This window comes from Ailuropoda melanoleuca, chromosome 15, assembly GCF_002007445.2.
Source record: "Ailuropoda melanoleuca isolate Jingjing chromosome 15, ASM200744v2, whole genome shotgun sequence".
Classification (NCBI taxonomy): Eukaryota; Metazoa; Chordata; class Mammalia; order Carnivora; family Ursidae; genus Ailuropoda; species Ailuropoda melanoleuca.
This window is the reverse complement of record NC_048232.1, coordinates 23,747,972-23,775,154: the sequence shown is the minus strand read 5'-3', so window position 1 is coordinate 23,775,154 and position 27,183 is coordinate 23,747,972. Positions and strand designations below refer to the sequence as shown.

At 39.1% G+C, this 27,183-nt stretch overlaps 1 protein-coding gene across 1 annotated transcript in view; it reads right to left on the bottom strand.

Annotated features, from left to right (window-relative positions):
- Positions 1–27,183, bottom strand: part of APBB1IP (amyloid beta precursor protein binding family B member 1 interacting protein) — a 111,090-nt gene that overhangs the window by 40,438 nt on the left and 43,469 nt on the right. Inside the window, exons 2-7 of the mRNA XM_002927522.4 lie at positions 25,203–25,274; positions 20,654–20,741; positions 17,048–17,340; positions 14,119–14,196; positions 7,733–7,892; positions 6,465–6,586 (exon numbers count right to left, since the gene is read on the bottom strand). Coding sequence (XP_002927568.2) covers positions 6,465–6,586; positions 7,733–7,892; positions 14,119–14,196; positions 17,048–17,340; positions 20,654–20,741; positions 25,203–25,274 — 813 coding nt within the window. The remainder of the gene's footprint in view (positions 1–6,464; positions 6,587–7,732; positions 7,893–14,118; positions 14,197–17,047; positions 17,341–20,653; positions 20,742–25,202; positions 25,275–27,183) is intronic.

The window sequence follows — 27,183 nt, the reverse complement described above, 5'->3', positions numbered from 1 at the left end:
TTCATTAGTTGCGTATAACACCCAGTGCACCATGCAATACGTGCCCTCCTTACTACCCATCACCAGTCTATCCCATTCCCCCACCCCCTCCCCTCTGAAGTCTTCAGTTTGTTTCTCATAGTCCATAGTCTCTCATGTTTCATTCCCCCTTCTGATTACCCCCCTTTTCTTTATCCCTTTCTTCCCCTACCGATCATCCTAGTTCTTATCACAATTTTTTTTAAACATTTTATTTATTTATTTGACAGACATAGAGACAGCCAGCGAGAGAGGAAACACAAGCAGGGTGAGTGGGAGAGGAAGAAGCAGGCTCATAGCAGAGGAGCCTGATGTGGGGCTCGATCCCATAACGCCGGATCACGCCCTGAGCCGAAGGCAGACGCCCAACCGCTGTGCCACCCAGGCGCCCCCCCTCCATAATTTAGGTATTGTGGACAATGCTGCTATGAACGTTGGGGTGCATATGGCCCTTCTATTCAGTGCTTTTTACACGGATGCTGGTGGGAAATCAAATTGCCATGAAACTGTATTTAGAGTCCATTGGGGAGTTTCAAAAATGTCAAAATTCATAATATGCTCATTGCATTATTATTTATTTTTTAAAGATTTTATTTTTTTATTTATGTGACAGAGAGACAGCCAGCGAGAGAGGGAACACAGCAGGGGAGTGGGAGAGGAAGAAGCAGGCTCCCAGTGGAGGAGTCCGATGTGGGACTTGATCCCGGAACACCGGGATCACGCCCTGAGCTGAAGGCAGACGCTTAACAACTGCGCTACCCAGGCTCCCCTATTTGCATCTATTTAAACTAGTGTTGAAAAATTCTGGATGTAAGCATATAGGTCTTACTGATTCTGATGCACTCTCAGTATTTAGTAGTGCTTAAGTTTTTATCCATCTTTAAGACTATTGGGCCGTTTGTCAGACTTTTTCAAGTTTCTTCTTTTTATCTCTATTTCATTTTTAGCTGGTTTTGCTTGTTTGGCATCTATTCCTAAAGTTTTGGGTATAGGTGAACTATTGGTGAGTGAAATGCATGTAAATCAACAGCTTGATGCCACTGGCTACTGCACTACTCCCAGCCAGGAAGACAAGGACATAGTCCAGGAATGGTGGGTGCCCCCTGGGTGCCCCCAGGCCTCCACCAGCTCTGACAGGCACTGAGATGGCAGAAATAAGCACAATACCCCCGAGTCTGAATATAACGAACAGTACTCTTGATTATCAGTGGTTGCAGAACCTTCTGTCATATCATAACCTTCTGCAGATGGCATTTCACTCATCATTTTTGCTTCCATGAATGACTTCTCTGCAAGAATGAAGCCTAGACTTCAGCTTTGTGCACCTACAAAGAGTAGAGCACACTCTATGCAACAGCTTCTGTCACAATAGCAAAGTTGAGTCGCACAGTGGCAGGGAAATGGAGTCTAGTATAAAAGAAAAACAGGCCAAGTAGGCATTGGTGGTTGCAATTGGATTTTTAAAAATAACTGGATGCTGGAAACTGACTTACCTTCCTGAAAATGCACTTTAAGTGAATCCCATACAATTATGACTGCATGAACTGGTGACTGGAAACACTCATTTCTGACTTGTTTTTATTTTAATCAATATGCCGTTTTGACAAGTTTCTTTCCTACCAGTTTATCAGAATGCACTGTCACTCCCTGTCCCTACCCTCACCTCTCCGTGGTCCAGTCATACAACTATTTCCCACGACCTAGATGCTTGTCCCTTCGTCCTCTTGGACTTTGCACATGCCCACTGCCTAGAGAGCTTGCTCCCACTCTACTCTTCCCCTGGCTACCTCCCACAGGTTTACCAGGTGAATGCTTGCAGATTCGCTTCCCTGAGTAAATTTCCCTGCCCTCCCTGTGCTCCACAGCAGCCGGTACTCCACTCTATCCCAGAGCTTTCCAGACCCGATTCTAATTTCCCACTTCCCTTCTTTTCCCTCCTCTTTTCTTTTACTCTTATTTAGTGGCCTTTTCTACTGGTTTATTCAGACCATATCTTACCACCTTCTACAGAAGATAACAATTTTCTACAATTTTCTTTTGAATCCTAACGAATCCTTCATTAGTTGTATTGATATGTTGTCTAGAAGGTCTTTCAGATGCTATCTCCTGTCAGGTTCTGCAGTATTTTGTCATAAACACAATGTTGGTTTTTCTGCTTCACTCATCCTAAATCAGGGCATAATCTGTCAACAGGCAATCTGTGGTTTGCCTTGAGCTGCACTCTCTTTGCATCTGTGTGGAGGGTATTTTTTCCTTAGGGTTAGGATTGAGGGGTGAACTGACTGCCCAGTTCCTAGTTCCACTGCTCTTCTAACCTTGGGTTTTATGAACTAATATAGTTATTACAAAACTAAACTTCTCAGCATACACCTTCACTAAAGCTCTTCTGTCCTGTCAGTAGCATCTTGTGCCCTGGGACTTAATCTTAAAATGACACCATGCCCCCGTCCATGTCCTACACCATTCTCATGTTAAAGCTGGAAGAGCAAAGATGATCTTCATGTTTGTATCCTCCATAAATAGCACAGGTTACACAAGTAAACAGATACGTCACAACGTTTGCTAAAAACAAGCAAATGGAGTGAATTCCACTAAAGTTTCATCAGATAAGTCAACATGGGAAAGACATTCAATAGTTTGAACCATTTTGAGAAGAACAGATAAATTGTTCAGAGTCTTAGTCTTTTCCTTTGATAAATTCTGGTTAAATCTAGTTCTTTGTGCACAGTTTCTAACTAACTCTTGAAATAGTTCCTAGACAGCACCCTCATCCAGCTGGGCCTGAAGATCAAGCCCATAGGCTCACAGATGTAGCCCAGACCAGGGAGTGGAAGCAGGTATCAGTTACACACTATTCTGTTCTGGAAGTCCCTAATACAGGTAAATGTTGACAATCACATTTGAAAAATAACTAACAACCCAAATGAAATACAGGATGTATTGGATTTTTGAATTAACTGCCTGAGACACTACTTGAGGAGAAAATCTAAGGCAATTAAACTAAAGAATCTCCAGATTGTGTTTCCATAAGAAACTTACTCCGGAAATACTCTTCTCTAGGATTTGTTATTCTTTTGGTGTAAACTTAAAAATATGTTCCTGTTAAAAACTATCAAAGGGTCTCAGCATACAGTTTTTCAAAAGGGATTGTGAGTGTTTCAGAATTACAAAGCCTCCCTTGTAGGAGTCATGATATCAGCATAGGAATGGTCACAGTCTACTTCAAGAGTAAGGTAAGCGCCCTAAGGTCAGCATGCTGAAGTAGCTATTCACGCAGAGCACTGATCAGAAAAGATAGATTATCCAACCAAACACTGAGAAAATGGAAATACTTAAAATCAGCAACTTCAAAAATGCTTCCACTTCCATTATGGTCTTTAAATGTGATTGTAAATTCGAAGAATCCACTTATACGGTTTTAAGAACATATTATTATCCGGAAGAATTCAGCAGGAGGATTTCTGCCTCCTTCTATGCCAGAGTAGCTTCCACGTAGACCACAGCTCCACAAAAACAGCTGGAAAACCTGGATTAAAAAAACATCTGTGCGAAGGCTTTGGAGAGCTATGGAGGCAACCAGGACTCAAGGGGCCAAGATCCAAGAGAGAAAGGAACCATAGAGAGATGCTGAGACATTCTGAGAGCCACATCCCCTGCCTCCCCCCCGCCCCAGGTAAGAGGCTGAGAACCATGGCAGGGGACTTGAACAGGCACCTCACAAAAATGGATATTTACACGGATAATAATTCAGGTACTCTAATCTTTGGCAATAGAAAATTCGACTTAAAACCACAGGAGATACCACTACACATTCACATAGAATAACTAATTCTTTTTTTTTTTTTTAATGGAAACACCAAGGGCTGGCAAGGATTTAGAATAACAGGAATTCTCATACGATACTAATGAAGGCAAATCATGCAATCGCTTTGGAAAACTGCCTGGCACTTTATCCTAAGGCTAAATATGTGCATAACCTGAGATCCAGCAATTGTACTTGTAGGTATACATACAATAAAAAGTCTATACATGTTTAATAAAAGACAGGTATGAGAATGTTCTCAACAGCATTACTTGTTAAAGCCTCAAACTAGAAAAAAATCAAATGTCCATCAATAATACAACAGATAAACTTATTCTGGTACAATCACACAATGGAATACTAAACAGCAAAGAAAAAGAACAAACTATGGACTGCCATTTGCAATAACATGAATGAAGGTAAACACCAAAGAGTACTATGATATGATTCCATCTTATGTAAAGTTCAAAAGCAGGAAAAACCAAGGCCAGAGAGGTCTGAATCGTGATTATCTTGGTAAGGGGATCAATGCTGGGAAAGGTATAAGTGAGTCTGCTGGTAAACCATCCATCTTGACATGGGTGTCAGTTCAATGGGATGTGCACTTTGTAAACATCCATAGCGTGTAATTATGTTTTGCACATTGATGCATTAGATGCCACAGCAAGCTGCAGATCCACTAACACCCATTCCCCTCTTCCTCCTCTAGGTGAATACAGTGCTATAGCCATGTTACACAACTCTCGAGCACCATTTTCATAGACTCAATGTGAAAGGTTCCTCATGGAAGAGCTGTATGAGGTGGTGACTCTGAATGTAACTCCCAATTTTAGTTATGTGTATGGTTGTTCAGATGGAGATTGCATTTGTTAGCTTCTTGTGCAGCTCAATATCACCATGTAACTAAGTTCTGGCCAACGGGATGGAAGCAGCAGTATGAAGTGCCATTTCTAGGTCTTTCCAGTAAGAAGTCTGGTTGCATACGTCCCTGCCTCTTTCTTCCCTCTCTGAGAACTGGAAAATGGCCAGGTGAAAAAGCTGCCTTGGGCCCAGAGACAGAAGCCACATGTTGAGGATGGCATAGCCTCCTGTGTCTGGACTGGTATATAACAAAGAATTAAGCTTCTAGCTGGTTTGAGCCACTGATTTTGGGGTGTCTCTTTGTTACAGAAGCTGAGATGGTACCCTAAATAATATAGGCATTAAATCATGCCACTGAAGGTAGTTATAGTTTGAAAACTTTGTATAGTTGATCCCTGAACAACTCAGGGTCCATTTATACACAGATTTTTTTTTTAAATAAGTATAGTACAATACTATAAACTTACTTTCTCTTCCTTATGAGTTTATGAATAATGTTTTCTTTTCTCTACCTTACTTTATTGTCAGAACACATTATATAATACATAGAACATACAAAATATGTGTTAATTAACAGTTTATGTTATTGGTAAGGCTTCCCAGTCAACAGCGGGCTCTTAGTAATAAAGTTTCTGGGGAGTGAAAAGTTATACACAGATTTTCAACTATATAGGTGGTTGATGCCCTTAACCTCCCCGTCCCACACCCAATGTGTTATTCAACAGTCAACCATACTTTTACTGTTCACTATTTGTTAAAGACAATAGTATTTAATTGCTTTGTTGTCAGTGCACCACCACAAAACCTAGAGATGACTCTAGAAAAAAGCACAGTGCAGGGGAAAGAATATTTTCTCATGAGGAAGTTGAGAGAATCCTTCTATTTCTGCCTCTAGTGATATGGGACTTAGATTTTTTAAAAGATTGATTTATTTATTTTAGAGAGAGAGAGAGTGCACAGGGGAGGGGCAGAGGGAGACAGAGAGAGAGAATCCTTAAGCAGACTCTCCCCTAAGCATAGAGCCCAACGCGGAGCTCAATCCCAGGACCCTGAGATCACGACCCAAGCCAAAACCAAAGTTGGCCGCTTAACCGACTGAGCCATTCAGGCACCTGATGACTTGGTTTTTTTAACCTGTAAAATATAAATGTGTCTGGATGTTCCCAGTGATCTCCTCTGTGTCTAACATTCTTTGACTTTCCAAAAAAACCTTAATGACCCTCATGCAATTACAGTTGGCTGGAGGCCCCAGTGGGAAAAGGCCTATACTTCTGTGACATCCATGTACATAGTACTTGAAGAAAGCCTTCTCAAATATGGAGAACAATGTTTTTTGTTATGTAGACGGTTTGTAGAACGAAATCACAATAAATTGTATATTTTCTAGGTGCTCTCTTTGGTTATCCCAGCATCAATAAGCACCAAATATTAGCAACAGCAAAAAGGAGTGTCTTTAAAACATGAAGCATTAATAACCCTTAGTGCATCAAGGTATATTAAATTAATGTAGCCAAATGGAAATAAGGACAGAAGAAGACGATTAGTCAACAGACAGATATGCTTTGGATGCTGAATCCAAAGAAACAAATTGGTCTCTTTTCTTTCTAAATCCTTCAAGGGCTTATTAGTTTACATATGACCAAAGAGTTGGGTTTGTGTTTTTTGAAAGGAATATATTTGTGATATTTTGTGAGACAATGAATGATGTTTGTTAGTACACAGGTGACATTTAAAAAAAATCCTCCATACTTGATATGGTTTAACTATATACAAGTTATCTTACCTGGGGATTTTTAAATACAGCATATTTTTCCTCTTTCTCCAAAAATAGCACTTTATTTTCTGTGTCTCTTGTCCAGTCTGATAAGACTTCAACAACATTTTCATGGTCTTCAAAAATCCTTTCTGAGGAAACAAGAAAAAGCCCACGACATTAGGCTTTCCAACAGAGAAATAAGCTAGTATTGAGTTAAACGCAATGCTTCCTCCCTCTCACTGGTTTTTAGAAATTCCTAACTCTAACGTAACACCCCTATTACGTTTCTTCTTCAGTGTCAGGTCTTCAATTTATTTGCCATAAAAAAAACACAGCAGATGAACACACAATATCGTGATAATGGCCAGTCACTGCACTTTTTTCTTATTAACATTTCTGACTTTAAATAGTCCCAGATGGAGGTAAACATCCTATCTGTAAGGAGGACCATGAAGCAGTAATTGGCTAAACAACTTTGAATGAAGCAGTGAGACATGTGATATGTTCTCTAAAACATCACTGCGAAGACTCTAAAAACGATGTATGCTTTTCTGAACCAAACCTAAACATAAGGAAGGCTTTTTATTTCTCTATTTGACTCAGAGAGTTAAAATGTATTTCAAGAGTTTATTTCAGTGTAGAACTTTTACTTCAGAAAAAAAAAAAAAATTCACTGAAAACTTCTAAGGCAGGCAGTTCTGTATTCCACTAAGCTCTCCTAAGAGAAAGGACTGTTCTGAGTGATCTTAACAGTGAGAAGGAGAAGTAACAAGAGTATATCTTTAATTGCCTTTTTACTTTTTTTTTTTTTTCCTCCATCAAGTTCTACCAACTGTCTTCTGCTCTTTGGGGCTGAGCCTCTTCAACTAGACAAAGTGAGTGGGGATGGTGGAAGGGGAAATGACCATTGATGTGTGGTAGACTTATGCTATAGTTTAAAGAAGAAAACTCTACAGAGATATTAGCTACAGATACTCAGGCCCTCCCACAATCTGCTCAATTTGCTAAGCATGCCGTAAGAGGTATCATCCTGTCACTTTCTTTTCCTTATGGAACCACTAGAAAAGTGGCAATAATAATGCTGACATCCCCCAAGGTGTGGCCACTTGCAACAATCCGAGTCTCTTCACGACAGAGAAACGAAGAGGCAAGCACCGAATCTGACGTAAGGGGAGTGATTTATGGCAAGTCTTGATAGCCTTGAACCAAATTCTTCTTAATAATAGACCAAAACCCATCATAAAGCAAACCCGCAGGTTTTTGGAGCACAGTCTATCACGGGGGATGGGACTTACCAATTTGCAGTTCTGTGTAGATTTCATAAAGACACCAGTCTACGTTGCAGTCACAATGGGTTTTCTCAAAAAGGTTGTCTAGAACATCTCGGGCCAATTGCCGCTCATCCACCATCAGTGACTTAGTGCTGTTATCGTTCATGTGCACCTTGACAACAAGCTGAGGACAGAGCCACAGAGCAGCCAGTAAATTTCAGCAACTGGAGAAGGCCATGGAGATTAAAGTTTCAAAGTTGCTATTGTTTCTGTGAATTTAAGTAAGAATGTGTCCTGCAAAGTCACTCAGTATGAACTCATATGCTCAGTACTTGTTTAAGGTGCTAAGAATATAGAGGTAGAGAAACCAATTTACAAAAACAAAACAAAACAAAACAAACCCCCACACATAGTAAAGTCCTTGCCCAGCCTTCAGACACTCTGCATTCTGGTCAAGGAGACAGAAAACAAACAGAATCAAAGAAGTGTTGACTTCCTGCTTTCATGACATCTTTCTGGCACTTGTCCAGGCTCATCCTGGAGCCCAGAAGCATGTCTTGATTGAAAGTGTATCTATAATAAATTCATCTCTTTTGCTTAGCTGGAGCTGAGCCCTATTTCATGCGAACTGAGGGTTCAGCAAGCCCAAGCTGGTTACTCTACAGTTCTTCTGAAGGTCAAGAGTACAAGCGACATAGCACCACCGTGAGGTCTTACGGGGGCCAAACAGGCTGTGGCATAGCAGAACATGTTTGAGATTAGAGGTGGATTAAGCAGAATGAATGAAGACTGAGACACCAGCTATTATGGAGGCATGCAGGCAAATTAGTGAACAAATATCCTTTTCATTTCAGTTTATAAAAATTCTACTGTACTGATTTCACAGTCAAATTGGTCATTATCTCATTGCAAATCTGGAGGGTTTGATGGGAGCAGAGTTTTCTTATCTTCAATAAGGACATAGGATTTCACTGCTTTTTCCCAGGCAATTTGGGAAAGTTATTAAATCTTCTGACCCCCCCCACCCAGAAAGACCATGATTCTGATGTACTATAACAGAATTAATTCATGATGTCATACAGTTAGGGTCTGGATTTTCTCTGACACCTGTGTATTTGTAGTGTATTTCTAATTACGGTAGCTGTTATTCATGAGTGCTACCGGTTAAAATGGTGCTTTATATCCAGTCTTCAAAGGAACACTGGAAATGGGCCCACTAAGCCCTAGTTTACTACACGCATGTTTAGGGACGATTTCCTACAACTCCTTCTAGGAAGACCTGTGCTTTTATTTTATTCTTTACCAAGATCACTGATCCTACCTAAGTAAGCGGGAAGTGGGTTTAGTTACAGTCAGTCAAGTTAGAGTCTGTCTTTGCATTTTTTTTTTAAAGATTTTATTTATTTATTCGACAGAGATAGAGACAGCCAGCGAGAGAGGGAACACAAGCAGGGGGAGTGTGAGAGGAAGAAGCTGGCTCCCAGCAGAGGAGCCTGACGTGGGGCTCGATCCCATAACGCCAGGATCACGCCCTGAGCCGAAGGCAGACGCTTAGCGACTGAGCCACCCAGGCGCCCCTAGAGTCTATCTTTGAATGCAATGCCAGAAGGAAGTGTTGCCTTTCCTTTTTCGGACAACATTGCCTGACCATCAGGCTGCGGTGCCTGTAACTACACACACTGTACCCACCGGCAGAGAATGCCTGGAAACATCGTCAGCCAGAACCACCTGATACTACTCTTGCTTACATTTCTCTTCTAACTTGAACAGAGAAGTGTGAAATAGTTAAGGACAAGTTCTGCCTATTCTGTTTGTCTACGGTTGGTGCTGGCTACTCACAAGTGAAACTTATCACTATTAAAAATGTGAATAGATGGACTGGAGAGGCCATAACAATTGGTAACATTTCTTCCTCCCCAAAAGTTTGGGTTAGGTTCTGAGCCGCTGAGAAACTGCACTCCTGTCCCACTTCCACCTAATCTGATCTTGAACACGTTCTGCAGTGAACAGAATCAGGAGCGCAGTTTCTGTGGATTGTTATGCAGAGTTACGGAAAACAACAGAGGGTTTGGGTGGAGATAGAAATCTGGGTGACGGGCTGGCAGGGACCACAAATTGAAGCACTCACATATGCCTTCTCTTCTCAACACCTGCACACAGACATCAGGGCAGTAAACGTGCATTTCTTTTTTTGTTTTGTTTTCACCATTTTTTAAAATAATTTTTATTTTGTTATATTAGTCACCACACAGTACATCCCCAGTTTTTGATGCAAAGTTCCATGATTCATTATTTGCATATAACACCCAGTGCACCATGCAATATGTGCCCTCCTTAATACCCATCACCCTCTCCCCAGGATCATTCAAATTAGGCTTGTCTGAAGAATACTTTTTTCTCCCTTGAAAACCTATAAAACCTGTAGCCCAGAAACCTCTTGTTGGATAGTTGCTTTTTGTGTTTTTTTTTTGTATTGTATGTTTGTCTTTTGATATATTTAAAATGATAGGCCGAAGTGCCACAATGTCAAAGATACACTCATCTGACCTGAGAAACGAAGCATGGAACGTTGCACAGAAAAACAGAAAATCTTCAAATAGCAGGCTTTACTATGACTTATTTTCTGTGTGTGGAAGGCATACCCAACTGCTCTCTGCTGAGAATTATTGCTGAAGAGTAGCTACGTGTCCTAAGAAACACTGCCAATGTTAGGATTGAGAAGGCTTAATCTCCCCGATGGAAAAATTTAATGATGTTTGACCACATTTCATTTTTGCATAGGTATTCTTGAGAAAATGAAACATGTTTGTGTTTTGTTTTGTTTTATATAGAGACAAAAACCTAAACCACATAATTCGACAGTGATGAAAGGCTGTTTTTTTTATTTTTTTTCTGGCAGAAATTGCAAACTAAATTTAATCCACATGTAGTTATGAATATCTACAATTACAGAACTTAGAAAATAAAAAAAAAACAAGAGAAGGCTGGTGACTTTTAGCAAGAAGAAGTTATATTTACTATTCTTCACAGCTTCTGTCACATTCACAAGCTAAAGAGCAGCTATACCAGCACATAATATTGTTAGATCCCAGTTATGTGATTCTGCAAGCAGGACGCTTTTCATATCTATACTGTTTCCTAGAGGGTAGAATGATTCAATCAAACCTCCCCTTTCTAATCTGCTACAGTAAAGACTTTATGGTTTTTATAATTTCTCCTTTTTCTTTTGCAAGTTGTTAAATAAAAAGAATATCCTAGCCCTAAATCTTCTATACTTTTTTGCTTCTATGCTAAAATGTACACATGGAAATGTTTTCCTGTGTCACAGAGCTTTAAAACAAACGAACAAACATGAAATTCACGAGTTTCCCATTCCAAAAAGCTTTGTAACGTAAGCTGTATACATCATTCGCAATCCAAAATGATGTCAACACCCCACAGAATACTTGAGGGCCAAGTACTGCAGATAGACTTGATTTCCACGCTGCACGTTATGTATGAGCGCATCTTAGTTACTTCAGTAATGTGCAAGTATGTCTCGGTTATGCTCATAGGCTTTTGTTTTAAGAGATACATTTGGAGCATCTGAAATCAGACCAAATATACAACTTGGCTTCTTAATTTTCTTTCTTTTGCCACCGATGAGAGTGGCCTCTGTTTTACATCTTCTTTGTTGAATGAAAATAGGTTGTGCTTTGTGTTCACTGCTACAATTTACCCACCTAAGTTATGGAGAAGTTCTCTAGCTTTCTGATACACTGCAGGAAACAGCTGCAATCTCCTACCGGTCTCTTAACCACCAGCTGAAACAAATCGACTGAATAAGCTAATGGTCCTACCTTTTTATCTAGCAACTTCTCTTTTCACTTCCCCTCTGAAAATAAAGCCAATGTGGCCCCCTTTTTATAAACAATCCAGTCGTTTAAAATAGTTTAAATAATTACGAGTTTTCTTTTTACTCATTTCCTTTTGTGTTTTTACCTTACAGGTAAAGTCGGTGACCCAGTGCAGCCCACGTTTATGGACGGTGAGCTACTGCTCTGGATGACAGGCCACCCTGCTTGTCTTCCTTCCCCCTACAATCCATTCTCCACAAAGCAGCCAGGACAATCTTTAAAAAGCAGATATTACCCCCATTAAAAACTTTCAAATGGCTTCCCAAAGCACTTATAATATATTCCAGACTCTTCCTTGGGTCTGTGAGGCTGTGTGGCCTGGCCTGCCTCTCTGACCTCAAATCCTCCTCCACTTTCCCTCCTACTCAATGGTTCCCCAAGCAAGGGCCACAGCCCTGCCCAGGATGCTCCCCCACTATGCCCCTGGGGAGCTGGCCTCTCCTTGCTGCCAAGAGCTTTGCTAAAGTGATTCCTCTCAGAGAGGCCTCCCCATCACTAGGTCCACCTAGAAGTGACTCGGGCACTCGCGGTCACTTTTTTTCTGCTTTACTTTCTTCCTAACACTTATTCACCCTCTAGAATTTAACTCTACATAGGCAGGGGCCACATCTGAACAGGTTTACCTCTGTAAACTTAGCACCTGTTCCGTGAGATGGGGATGCATCAGGGAAGAAAATACAAAAATTCTCGGAAGAACTTCTGTGGGGGTGGGGAGAGGAGGTAGGCAATAAATATGATAAACAAGTAGAGTGAATATCATGATGGATGGTGATGAACACTGAAGAGAAAAAGAAAGTAGGAAGGGGTGGGAATACTGGGAGTGTATGTGCAATGCCAGATAGAGAAGGCCTTACTGAGCAGGTGTTCCTCCTAGGGGAGGAACAGAGAAAACCCACTGGAATCTGGGGGAGAGCTTTCGAGGCATGGCACCATAAAGCGCAAAGGTCCTAAGGCCAGGGCATACTAGGAGTGTTTGAAGAGCAGTGGTGAGACCAGGTAGTGACACTGAGGTAGGTGGTGGGGCGCAGTGGGCAGCCAGACCATTTAGCGGCTTTAAGTTGCTGTGAGGATTGGGCTTTTCTGTGTGAGATGGGGTGCCGTAGGAGGCTTTAGCATGGGAGGGATAAGAAGATAGGACGGGAATTGGAGCACACACAGAAACATGACAGCTCATCCACAGTAACAGGAAAGACTGGATTATTTGTCTCAGGTGCAGGAAGGCAGGAAGGTACATGTGTCAGGAGCTTATGGACCCTTCGTTCTGAGTGCTTCTATTCTCTCAATGCCGGGCAGCACCATAATTAGTTGAGAGAATACGGATGAGGAAAGAGGTATTGGAGGTTTTAAAGGAGAGGACAGATAGAAATTGTTTCCTCAGTTAGCGGTTAGCGGGTGAGTGAGTGTGCTGTTGGGGAGCCCAGAAAGTGCTGAGAGCCCACGAGAGTGGAAGGAGAGCTGGATTTAGGGTGTAATAAGGTGAGTACGAGGGGAGAGAAGGTCAAGGCAGCCAAGGATGTGTGATTTCAGTAACTGACCACAGGATTTAATCACATGTAGAGAACTGGGAAGAATAATGGTAAAAAAGTTCATGCATGTTTAGAATGAATGGGACCAGACTGATCTGGGAAGGCCCTCAACGCCTGGATCCAGGGGTAGACAAGGACTATTTACTATCATTCAAGATGTACTGAACACCTTCATCCAAGGAACCATGAGAGGTGCTATAGGAACATAAAGTCTAATGCTCTTCACCCAACTAGAAGTAAAAAGTTCTTACGTGGTCTCAGACATGATACATGCTTCAGAACTGAAATAAGACTGTTTCATCTTTCTCCTAAGTAACCAAATTAACTATCATTAACACTTAACTGTTATTAGGTATGTGCTTCTACTGAGGTTAAATACATGTGTTTCTGTTATAATATATGTGTTCTTGGAAAACCTATAGTCTACAGAAAACACTCAATAAAATTGCTGGCTTATTGGGAAAATAGGATTAAGCAGGTCACTCAAAATTTATGCAACTTTGAACCCAGAGCACTAGCCAAAACAACATTTGGGATCTCAGGACTTAACCAGGACATCTAGGGCGGGCAGCAGGGTGGAGGCTGCATCAGGGGTTATGAAAATTGCACAAAAGCAATAGTGGAAATGCTAAGGTGAGGCCAATGGAAGCTGAGCTCTGACCCAGTAAAGGCAGGTCCAGAAGGTGGCGCCACTTGCTATTACAGGACAGCTGAGCAGAACCCAAGAGGGTGCGCCCCCAGGGGAGGGAGCCCTGGGAGTGGACACTTGGAAGCTTCCACATTTACACTAACATAGGTCCCGATTTATCAGTCACAAATGAGCTAACTGATGTCACAGAACGAATACCCGTGTAATTATCTTTGCACTAAAATTTTAAAAATTATGACTATTTGGAAAACACCACTTGAAATTTTATTTCTTTTTTATCATTCAGCATAATACCATGTTATTAATTTAACTGCCCCACGCATAAGTGATTCAGTTTACCTTCTTGACCTTGGCCTCCTTCAGTTTTTCCAGTGCTAGCTTAATTTTATCAGCCTTGGCTTGGGCTGCTTCTTCTTCCTGTAAAACAGCAAGACATTCAACACAGTCCATTAGAGAATAGCAGTGAGGAACTACCCATGCCATGGCTAATGTCTTAGTTACTTTATGTTGACAAAAGGCTGGGTCAAGAGGCACCAAATTTCACATGTTTGATTTTCAGAATTTAAATGACTAGAACAAAAATCTTCAGCCCAAAGATGAAGGCAGTCACCCTTCATATCTTAGAAATAGTAACTTCAAAGATAAAATGACGACTCTAAAAGAGCTTCACATATGTAGTCCACAGAAATCTCTGAGTGGCTCAAAATGGGTCTAACCTCAGGAATCTGCTGGCAGCTCTCAAAGGGATTTGAGCAGCCCCCTGAAATTATACACATTCTTCAGGATCAACGTGCGTTTTCTGGAATTCCTAGTTTTTATTTGATTCCTAAAGGGGTACTTAACTTCCTGAAAGTTAAGACTTAGACTCAAACTTCAACTTATAATTTAGCAAGAAAACTCTGACAAACACACATGAGTAGGCAGAAAAGAGACTGAAACATTTTATGAGCTTAAAAGCCCTTTGATTTTTGTAAGTAAATATTCTAAAACTAGGTTTATTAAGGCTCTCCTACCTATTTATTTATTTATATTTTTAAAATTTAAATTCAATAGCAAATACATCATTAGTTTTTGATGTAATGTTCAATGATTCATTCGTTGCGTATAACACCCACTGCTCATCACATCACATGCCCTCCTTAATGCCCATCACCCAGTCACCCCATCTCCCTGCCCACCTCCCTTTCCACAACCCTCAGTTTGTTTCCCGGAGTCAAGAGTCTCTCTTGGTTAATCTCCCTCTCTGATTTCCTCCCATTCAGTTTTCTCCTGCCTGTTTAAAATGATGAGGAAATGAGCTGTTCTGGTTATATTCTAATTACTTGAAAAGCAGACATGTATCTTCTTAAGCCAGTGATTCTTAATTTTTTTTTGAGACACAAACCCCTTTAAGAATATGTTGAAAGCCATGAAGCCCATAAAGCTTTACATGTGCATTCAACTTTGCATATATTTTCAGGAAATCATGGCTTCCTTGAAATCTTCACGGACACTGCACTAAGAGCCTCTGCTCTTTAGAATGGCAGTTGTCAAAGAGACAAGAGAAAACAAGTGTTGGGGAGGATGTGGAGAGAAAGAGAACCCCTTTGGGCTGTTGGAAGGATTGTAAATTGGTGCAGCCACTATGGAAAACAGTACGGAAGTGCCTCAAAAAACTAAAAACAGAAATACCATATGATCCAAAAATTCCACTTCTTGGTATATATCTGAAGAAAATGAAATCACTCTCTTGAAGAGATCTGCATTCCCATGTTCACTGCAGCATTATTCACAAAAGCCAAGACGTGGAAACAAACTAAGCGTCCGTTGATGGAAGAATGGATAAAGAAATTGTGGTATATATACAATGGAATATATTTTGCCATAAAAAAGAATGAAATCTTGTCATGTGCAACAACATGGATGGAACCAAAGAGTTTATGCTAAGTGAAATGAGTCAGAGAAAGACAGATACCATATGATTTCACTTACATGTGGAATCTAAAAAAGTTGAACTCATAGAAACAGAAAGTAGAATGGTGGTTGTCAGGGTTGGGAGAGGGTGGGGAAATGGAACGATGTTGGTCGCAGGGTACAAACTTCCAGTTATTAGACAAATAAGTTCTGGGAATCTAATGAAGTACAGCGTGGTTACTATATTAGTAGTGGTTAACAATACTGCACTGTGTACTCGAAAGCTGCTAAGAGAGTACATCTTAAGTGTTCTCACCACATACATATGCATGCACACACATGCAGACACACACAGGTAATGTGGAGTGATGGAGGCATGACTAACCTTGTTACGGTAATCATACTGCACTACACATGTGTATCAAATCATCACGTTATACACCTTAAACTTATACAGTGTTATATGTCAATTATAAAATAAAGCTGGGGAATAAAAGAGTCTCTGCTCTACATGGATTACTAATTTTTAAGTAATATTCTACAATAAATACACAATAGAACAATGAGCATGACAGAGTATGACTTAATAGTCGATTTATATTTAATATTTGTTCATTCAAAAAGCACTGTAGGAACTTTCAGGGTGACTAGGGTCATATTTATGAATACTGATCATCATCACACAGTAAAACAGATGTGGAAGCCACAGGAAATAGAGCTGGGTTCTTTAAAATATTTTTCAAGTGGCTTAGTGTAAGAAAAATCCTTAAAAGTGCTCCTTTTACTTTTATGAGATACATATTATAAGTTAATGTCCCAAATAATGATGATCTGAATTTCCCAGATGTATGGCTCCCCAGGGTCCAGAAATTTATTAATACCGAGCACTCATCACCTGCCTGGTCTACAACTGCCCCACCCAACCACGACGCTACAAATGACTCATAGGTATCTTTGCCCTACAGAACAGAGCTTCCAAATTCAACAAAATTCCATTTAATTAAATCAAGATGTAAGGCATGCTTTCAATTCTTTATGTACCGGGCTAGACAGGTATATATCAGTTCCACAGTTCATGCCAAGTTAATTAAACATTATCCCAAAAGGTTGAGTATTATCAGGGAATGTTGCATATGAATATAAATTTTAGCCAAGCTATAATAACTCCTGAATACGGCCCCAATAAGTTCTTTATACCCACCAATGTGTCTTTCTATGGAGGACTCTGGCTTTGCAACAAACATACTCAGTATCCTCGTTTTTCAAGTATCTCAGAACTCCAGATACTTATGAACGTAACTGTCATTCTGAAGAAAGTCAAAGATCATGGGTAGCAGAGGTCAAGAGCCCTGCCACCTTTGCCCCACACACTTACCTGAGAGAGAGGTTCAGGAGGTGGCGGTGGCAGAGGAAGGTCTAACATGGGATCAGCTGGTGGAGGTGGTAAGTCATCCTCATATTGGCTAACACTAACTGCAGTGACATTTGCTCCATAACCAAGAGCCACTGCACCGCTGAAATCTGGTACTGCCAGGGATGCTGCATGATGCTGATTCTGAGAGGATTCTTTCTGTGCCTGGATTGTCCTCTGCTCAGCCTCGCTTATATCTGCTACCAGATCCGCCATGAGAGCATCTAAATCTTGGTCTTCCAGTGCATTTAAGGACTCTGATGGGGGAAATCATGGTAATGATCAAAACAATTTATACCTGGAAAAACTGAAAGGTCATTTTTAAGAGTGATATTTGGGTACTGGTTGTCAGGTGCTTGGTGGGGGTGTGGGAAATAGGGAGAGGCTGGTAAAGATGAATAAGGCCTGAGCATCTAACGTATCTAACATGGTGACTATGGTTGATAACACTATTGTATAAGTGAAATTTGCTGAGAGAGTAGAACATAAATGTTCTCAATGACAATATCAAAGAGGGTAAATACGGTGAGGTGATGGATGTGTTAATTAACTTGATAGAGGAAATCCTTTCACCAGGGATACATATATCAAGCCATCACGTTGTACACTTTAAATGTCTTACAATTTTATTTGTCAATTATACCTCAACAAAGTTGAATTTCTCCCCCACCACCTCCCCCCAAAAAAAATAAAAGGAGAAAAATGTGTTTTCTACCCTCACAGATTAACTATAAAGTCAGATCCAAACACATGATTAGCTTTCTAAGTAGGAATTCTTATATATTCTGGTGCAAGATCTGAGAGTTTTAGAAAAGTAGGGGAAGGGAGATGTTGGAAACAGATGGAAAGGAACTTTTCCCCAGGCCTTAGGAGGACAGAATACCACTGATAAATATTCTTGGAAGAAAGTAGGTCTCAACCAACTGGAGCTGAATATGCTTTTGAGACCTGTGGTAAGGATAGAGGCTCTGTAGACACACCATCCAACTACAGAAACTCTCACATTGAAAGANCAGGTCTCAACCAACTGGAGCTGAATATGCTTTGAGACCTGTGGTAAGGATAGAGGCTCTGTAGACACACCATCCAACTACAGAAACTCTCACATTGAAAGAAAGAGCAATTAATGGTAAACAGTGGGAAATAAAGCATTAAGGAGATTAAAGTAAAAAATAATTTTTTAAAAGTTGGGGTTATGTGGTAAAGACTTCATAAGACGGTGAGCTGAGAGTTAACTTTTAAAAAAGGGGCAGACATAGATTTTCAGAGTGATGGGGAGGGAGGACAGTTCTCATTGGAATTTCTTCCACGTGTGATTGGCGATCGGCGTGTGATCCTGAAAGCTGACCTATGGTGAGGCCTATGGGGAGTGGGGTCAGTGAGCGGTGTTAGCAGAATGCTCTCTGATCAGACATTCACTGAATAGCAAAGGTAATGAACACAGGATGGGCACAATGGAAGTGATGCACAAGGAAGAGGATTCACCTGCTGTGTGTAGGATGAACTGGAACAAGGAAATGCAGCCTACTCTGAGATAAGCACGAGGCTTTGTGAAAGAATTTACTGCCAAACATCATCGTAATAAATACCACGTAGCATATTGTACTCATGCTAATAGTTCTAGTATATAGCACTTGGACTAAGGTCTGGATCTCCAATCCGTGTAAAAAGTATTTATTTTCTTCTAAGCGATTTTTGCATATAACTTCATAAAATTAAATTAATTTAAAAATTTTCAGAGAAAACATATGTAGAACAAATGAAGCACACTCACAATTTCCCAATGCCAGCAATTACACTGTGACTGTTGCCATATAAGCTAATGATTTTAATCCTTTATAAAAACTTTAGGGTCAAAGTTCCCATAATAATTCTCATAGTAACAACTTCCAAAGCAAATCATAATTCTAACTATATCTATATAGAATTGAGCAATATGGAATTGGGGAATAAGAATGACATGGATTCTATTTCATTTTACTGAACATTTCTCTTAGAACTTGGGATCCTATAAAATTTTAACAATTTTCTTTAGGATCTTTATGGTATTCTCTGAATATTGTGACAGAAAGGGCATATTGGGGCATCTGGGTGGCTCAGTCGGTTAGACGTCTGCCTTTGGCTTGGGTCGTGATCCCGGGGTCCTGAGATCGAGCCCCACATCAGGCTCCCTGCTAAGCGGGAAGCCTGCTTCTCCCTCTCCTTCCCACTTGTGCTCTCTAGCTCTGTCTCTCTCTCAAGAATGACATGGATTCTGTTCAAAAGTCTGTCACTAACTCTCTGAATGACTTTGGGCAAAGTATTTTTAACCGATTCTAGCAATGTTTTAAGTGAAGACAGTAAAGAACTTATTTCTTTTATAATTCCCAACACATTTAAATTTCAGTACATATCAGTAGTTTTTAATGTTGTTGTCCTAGATCCAAATTGTGCCATTAACATTGCTTAACATTGCTATGTTTATATACTGCTGGGTTTCTTTGTTTCTGTCATTTTCAATAATTTTTGGATACTAGGCACTGAGTGTTTAGAAAGCTTTAGTTGAGCTGACTAGAATTGCAGTTTTCTTAATTTTAATTGAATTGATTAAAGCTCAGCCACTGTGTGATGAGGCAAATCTGCATTGTTTACATGTGCAAGTATATGTTATTTATTAATGTCATACATTCTACCAAAGTGTATTGCTTTTTTGAAATGTCATGAGTTTTACCAACATTTGTGATGGAATTGATTTACAGGAACAGTAAATTTATATGGCTAACGGAAAAGAAGGTGGGAAAAGAAGTCAGAAGAGATGTATTATAATTTATCCAGTTACAGGCATTGGCACTTGAGGGCTTATAAAAAAATTACTGAAAATAACAGAAGCAAAAAAAAACCCAGTGAGTGACAGAAATGAAACTTGGAATTTTGGATTTCTGTAACTGGGTTTCTCTATTATTTTTTTCATTTTTTTGGTGGGTACTGCCAGTCTTTGGAAAATCTTTTTCAAGAGTTGCAATGAATTCTCATTAACTTGGAAGCAATTACTTCAAGATTCAGTGTAATTTGAATAGCACATGGGCTATTGTCTCCACACTAAATAAGAAGAGAGATTTTTGTTAATAAAATAATGTGACCATCTCAGGGAGGATTAAAAAGTGTCAGAGCAAATATATTATATATTAATTATGTATCAATTAAAACATATCTTGAAGCATCCATTCATATATTATCAATCATTTTGAAATGGATAATTCATTATTACCCTTGAAGGGACATTTCCTTATTAATAGTTTTTATACTACTGTATCTTATTACTCTCAGGGCTTAGTAATTAGGAGAAACTCCCTTACTTAAAAAAATAGTTTTGATACTTTACATAAATGCAGGATAGTATTCCCTTTCATTGTAGGCAAAAATATTTTCTTGGGCCCCAATTTAATACAGACACCATAAATCACAGTCTGAAATCCAGGACTTTAAGATGTCCAGGTTCCTTACATTTTTGTTTTCAAATCATAGTTCTGTACAGATTTTAGTCATCATTGTGATCTCAAATTACTTAAGAAAAGAAATTATTATGCTTACCATTTAAATCTTTAAAACCCACACTGTAGTTAAATTCAGCTCTGGGCGGTTTGGGGTCAGGAGGAGGAAGAGTGTCAACTCCTAAACTCTGTGAAAATAGAGCCCCACCCCCAAAGTTATTCACCATACAAACATGTTTGCAGTGTATTTTAATAATTAAGTCAAAATCACTTATTGTTTACACATTTTCTTTCTGAATATGTTCTTTAAAAACTGTATTCTTACATGAAAATGTTTTATGTGATTTTATTTCCCCTACAGAAAATTACAACTTACAAATTGTTCTACAACATACGTCTTAACGCTGGTCAACTGAGAATGATGAGCATGAGATAGTTCATTTTTATAAATTACAGAAAAAAATCTCCTGTAATTGTGCATTTGTGACACATACACTATATGCAATTCTGTGAGGTCTTTAGTAATGACATCAAAGAAAAGGAATGTCTAGTCACTTGGAAGATAAAAGTTGTTTCAGGATGAATCTGCCATTAGATAGTAAAATGTTATACTGTTATTCTTATGTAATAAAATTCTTGTTAAAAAGAAATTGAGACAGAATAAGTTATTAATTGTGTAAATAATGGTTTTTAATTGAAAAAGTGACTTCCTAGATGATTTAAAACGTACATTACAAATATAATCTAAATTTTCAAAAATACTTTGATGTCTATAGTTTGAGACGTGATTTCCCCCACTCTGAAACACGAACATTTTCATGACAGTGAGTGCGTCCTCTGATGCTAATTTGATTTGGTCAGTAATATCCTTGTTCATGTCTTAAATTTCTGAAGGATAAGAATAATTACATGTTTGAGAATAAAGTAATGGGATATCCTCAATTATAAGTAGAAACAAAAAAAAAGACCACTAATCAAGAAGTCAAAAAAATTAATCCAAGCAAATTAGAATCAAAGATAAAAGGTAGGGAAAAGTGACTGCAGTCCCAGAATTCAATCTGAAAAACAGAATCAACAAAATTGTGGAGAAGAGGGGAAGCTGACAGATGAACTGGAGGGCAAATACCAGAACAAAAAATTTAGTGAGAGAAAGCACAAAGAAAGTCCTTAATGAGTTCGTTTGCTGTGACTAAGAAGTCTAATATCACAATTAGGGCACAATTAACCTTTGCTCAGGATATAATTTACTAGGCTATTCGAATAAATTAGAAGTAGTTCTCTAACAAAATACTAATACATAAATGTGTGATAAAACAAGCTTCTAGTAAACTGTAGAGAGAGAGAAAAAAGAGAGGAGAATGATTTCTAGAAGGAGCTCCCTTCATCACAGGAAAGCCATTCAAAGCCCAACGTGAAGTAAAGAATGTAGCACGTTCTCCATGTGTCTGGTGATTTTAGGTGATATTCAAAAACACAAACAATTAAAATTTAAATTATTATGTATCTCTTTGGATGTTTGTGAAAAAATTAAGTTATAACATCTAACCTACTTGAGGTAAAGTTTAATTTTATAAATCAATTAAAGACAAATATTAAGAAAAATAATAGGACAGATGGGTTGCAACATAGCAAAAATCATGAAGGTGATATGTGAATGACTAAAGATTGAGAACACTTCTCTGTATGCACTAACCTCTGAAAATTTATTTCATCAGAAGTTGCATAATGGTGATTTTCTAACTCTTCACTCCTTTCCAATGTTTAATGGAATTCTATGATAAAGAAGAACTTTCTTGGGGCATCTGGCTGGCTCAGTCCATTAGGGTGTGTAACTCTTGATCTTTGGGTTGTGAGTTTGAGCCTCACATTGGGTGTGAAGATTATTTAAAAATAAAATCTTAAAAAAATAAAGAAGAACTTTCTCTCATCAATTATTTGTTTCGTCTGAAATATAGTTTGACTGGGACCATAGAAAGACAAAGATAAATGCTTGGTTCTTTCTCTTTGTCAATTTTCAGAGTAATAAGTTAATGCTCTGTCAATTTCCAATGATGACTGATAGAGTAGTTTTGTTTTTGTTATTTTTGTTTATTCTTGGTATCAATATGAACTCACAATTTGGTTTTTTTTACCATGTTATATATTTAAATTTTTTTTATTTAAATATTTCTTTCTTTCTTTCTGGCTTTTGGGTGTCATATCTTGCTTAGGAAAGCTACCCACATCTTAAGATTGGATAAACATTTTTCTCATGTTTTCTTCTCTATATATATTTCATATATTTAGATCTTTCACTCAGGAACTCATTTTGATATAGGTATGAGGTAGAAATTCAGCTTTTGATTTTCCAGACATTATCCCAACACAATTTATTAAATAATTTTTTCCTACTTATTTAAAATGCCACTTTTATTATATTTTAAATTCTTGTATATATTTGGATCTAATTTTGTTTCATGAATCTGTCTAATTGTAGCATTACCTCTTCCTTTTCATATTTTCATGGATATTTGTGTATTTAAATCTTTCTCATATAAATAGTGGAAATGGTTTGTTTCCTCTTCCACACAAAAAATTCAGTTAATATATGTATTGGTTTCTAGTTTTATGTCTCTCTATGCATAGATATACATACATATACACATTCACAGTTTCTATGTGCACGATGTACATACATGTGTACATATATATATATACAAACACATGCATATAACACACGCACATACACATATATATGGAGAGAGAGACGGAGACAAAGAGACAGATGTAGGGAATGATAATGCAAATGGAGTAACACATTAATTAATGAGAAATCTGGGAGAAAAGTAAATGGGAGTTCTTTGTATTATTCTTCCAACTTTATTCTAAGCTTGAAATTATTTCAAAATTGAGAAGTTAAAATCACATTACATTTTAGTTTCCTTTAATTTTGCTTCTTTTGGGAAATTAGGAAGCCTATGGTTAATCCAACCATTTCAAGCACACTGCATCTTCAAAGAATATGCACAGAATTTGCAAGTGAAGATCAAAATACAGCTTTTCTAATGGCTCAGAAAACACTCAATAATCTCAAAGGGCACTTGATAATGGCTGGATTGAAGCTGAGATTTTAAACTCAAGGACAAAGTGGGGCCTTTCTGTTACCATGAAATCTTGAGGCCTGCCTGTTGGGAGAAGTGCATTAGCCAAGGAAGCCCTGTGACTACATCAACTTGAGCACAATAAAGAAAGAGCAAACACCATAAGGGCCTTGAGCGGAGACGGGGGTCCAAGACACAATGAGGGGCCCCCTCCCCACACTTGAGTTAAAGTAACAACACTCAGTTGTGGAACTATGGAAACCTCAGATTACAACCAATCAGAACAATCACAGGGGGCACCTGGGTGGCTGAGTTAAATGCCTGACTCTTGGTTTGGTTCAGGTCTGATCTCAGGGTCCTGGGATGGAGCCTAGTTTTGGGCTCTGCACTCAGAGTGGAGTCTGCTTGGGTTTCTCTCTCTCTCTCTCTCTGTCTCTGCCCCTTCCCCCCAACTCTCTCTTTCTCTCTCAAATAAATAAATAAATCTTAAAAAAAAAAAAAAGAAAGAACAGTCACTCTCCCAGCTGGAGTAAAAGTAAGTGAATGGATGGAGATCACAGATGTTCACTCAAACCCTTCCCTTTCATTGGCAGCATAAGAAGTCCCCTCCTCTGCAGGAATGTGGTGACCATCCTAACACTGTTAATCAGCACCCCTTTCATCTAAGTCTATTGTCTTATATTTTGTTTCTTCCTTCACAGAGTCTAAACTTTCTTGAATTTTACATGAACTATAAAGCAGATGCTAACTAAAATTGATTTATTTTTCCTTAAATATTTTTTAAAAACATAGACTATTCTTCAATTATTTTATAGAAAACTTTAAGATCCTTGTCTTATTTAGGAATATCAGGTTATTCTTACTTTTAATATTTTGTGCAGAAAGTTATGAGCTGACTATGCTCTGAATCAAAGAAACATTTATAAGAACACTACAAGACACACTAATGCTCATCTAACTTTGTAACCTGGGTCAGGGGTCCTCAGGTCAGCAGCCCCGGAGCTCCAGTTGGCCTGACAATGGGGTGATCTGAGTTAATCTAGTCCTGCCAGTGGCTTTTTCCTAGATGTGAAGCTTGTCTGAGTGGTCTTATGCTACTCTGAGAGAACTAAGTTCTTACAGACCAACCAGAAGTCAAAATCACTCCCACTTATCCTTTAAAATGTAGCATTTCTTCAAAGATTGGTAAAGAATCTTATTAAAGATCGTGTAATTTTCTTGGCTCGTCTTTATATAAAAGTAACTGCAGGGGAAATTTTTCAGTGGTGGTGGTTGTGAGGGTTTGCTTGGGGAAAATTTCTCCATTGGCTAAATATTTGAACATGATAAGCACGGGAACTGCCATAACAGAATGCATGTGTGACCAATGCATTCAATTAACTGAACTCGGAGAGTATAATCAGGAAAACAGTTTTGTTTTATTCCCAACCACTGTTCCGGTTACATCAAGAAGATATGATATGGTCAATCTCCAGTTGTTGTTGTTTGAAGATAGGTCTCTCATCAGATTAAAGTCAAATTCTGTAAACCTGTCTTTTACTAACTTGAAAGTTAAGAAGGGGTATTTACCTGGGTCAGAAGATCCATCTCTCCCAGCAAATTGCTGAACATTTGGTCTATGTCTTCATTTGATTCACCCATCTGAAAAAGAAAAAAAAAAAAACAGATATAAGCAGTCTAATAAAAGCCTGGTCCTGGATAATTGTCCCACCTCTTTATTTTCCCCAAGAGCCCTATCCATGGGCAAGTAAGTCAAAAAGAGAAGGCTATGGAGAGAAAGGTTCATTTCAGACTAAAATTCCATGCCTACCTTCTCTCCAATTTGCTTGGCTCAAGACTGAATCAAACTCTAGGAACTGCTCAGAGCAACAATTGGACTCTATTTTCTCAGACTAAACTAGTCTCTGTGGGGCCAAGTGGACAGAGTGAGTAGCTACAAAACTGGGTTGGCCAGAGATGGCGGGGGGGGGGGGGGACTTAAGTTAAAACAAGAGAGGACTATGAGACAATGGGACAACCACACCCCTAAGTAGCAGACACATCTGAAAGAATCAGGTAAACATGCACATGGGCAGGCAGGCAGGCATGTATTTGGATCCAAGGAAGCCATTCNATTATTTAAAGGAGTCAACATCAAAATTGTGCTGTGAATATACAGGCATAAGTAAATCTGCTACTGAATGAATCATAGTTGGAAAGAATTGTAACCTTGGTGAAAACAGTAAGACATTTGAGTTAAGGGCCTTTATTAATATAAATTTAGATTAATCTGTAAATTCAATCATCTTACATACTCATCCTCCCTACAAGAAAACCTTATTTTTGGAATGGACAGAATAAGAGTTACAGGGATGTACAGAGTGTATACAAATACACATATACATCGGCCCAAACATGAGAAAATAGGGTTGTGTCTATTTGTATGTGTGGTATCCTCCAAATGTCAAAGACAAGATTAAAAAGAGAGAGCCGAAGAGAGAAAGAGAACACCCAGCCCTGAGAGCTCAAAATGTTATTTGGATTAGCAGTCCAGAAGAGCAGGGGTGGAGCAGCCTTAGTCAAGCAGTGGATTGCAAAACAAGCAATGTGCACATCATGATTGGGTGGAATTAACATCTTTTTGTGAGTACGTAATTTCTGAGTTCCTTTTGGGTCTTGGGAAGAACAACAAGCTGTTGATTAAGAAAAACTGGAATAATACTTTATCAGATAGATTTGTTGTTGTTGTTGTTGTTTTCTGGAGGGAAGGGAGTAGCTAGGAGAGGGGTGGGTAGTTGAGGCTACATATCCAGACTGAAATTCTGCCTTAGAAAGATTGTCTGAATGACAATGGAATTTGCCATAACGCTCAGTATTTCCTTAAGGCTCAAATTTCTAGGCCTCAGTTTTTATCCTCAAGTAGTTTCTTTTCTCCACATATATAAATTTCATAGATAAAATTCAAATATACATATTTAAAAAATCCATCCATTGTAATTCCTTACAATGGATTAGCAATTCTACCCGTAATTTTGGACCGAGATCAGGACCTTATCTTATCTGTCAGAGTAGCTTGCCTAAAAACAGCCTGCTATGAGCACTTCTATCGCTATTGCCTCTCTGGTGCATTCTAACTTGGCTAATGGCCATTATTACTCATTAGTCTGATTTAGAAACCTTGGCCTAGTTCCTGACTCCTCTCATTCTTCCATCCAATAGTCAAAAAAATCCTGTTGGTTTTTCCTGTGGAGCACTCTCCTTTCCTTCATCCTCACTGTTAAGCCATGGTTCCACCCCTCATCAGCTCATCTGACATCCAGCTTCCTGGATCCGTCCTCAAGCCTCACCACCATCATAGTGAATTTGAAATACAAATTTGAATGTGTCATTCTCTTGCTTAAAAACATGCTGTGATGGGGCGCCTGGGTGGCAGAGCGGTTGAGCATCTGCCTTCGGCTCAGGGCGTGATCCCGGCGTTATGAGATCGAGCCCCTCATCAGGCTCCTCTGCTGGGAGCCTGCTTCTTCCTCTCCCACTCCCCCTGCTTGTGTTCCCTCTCTCGCTGGCTGTC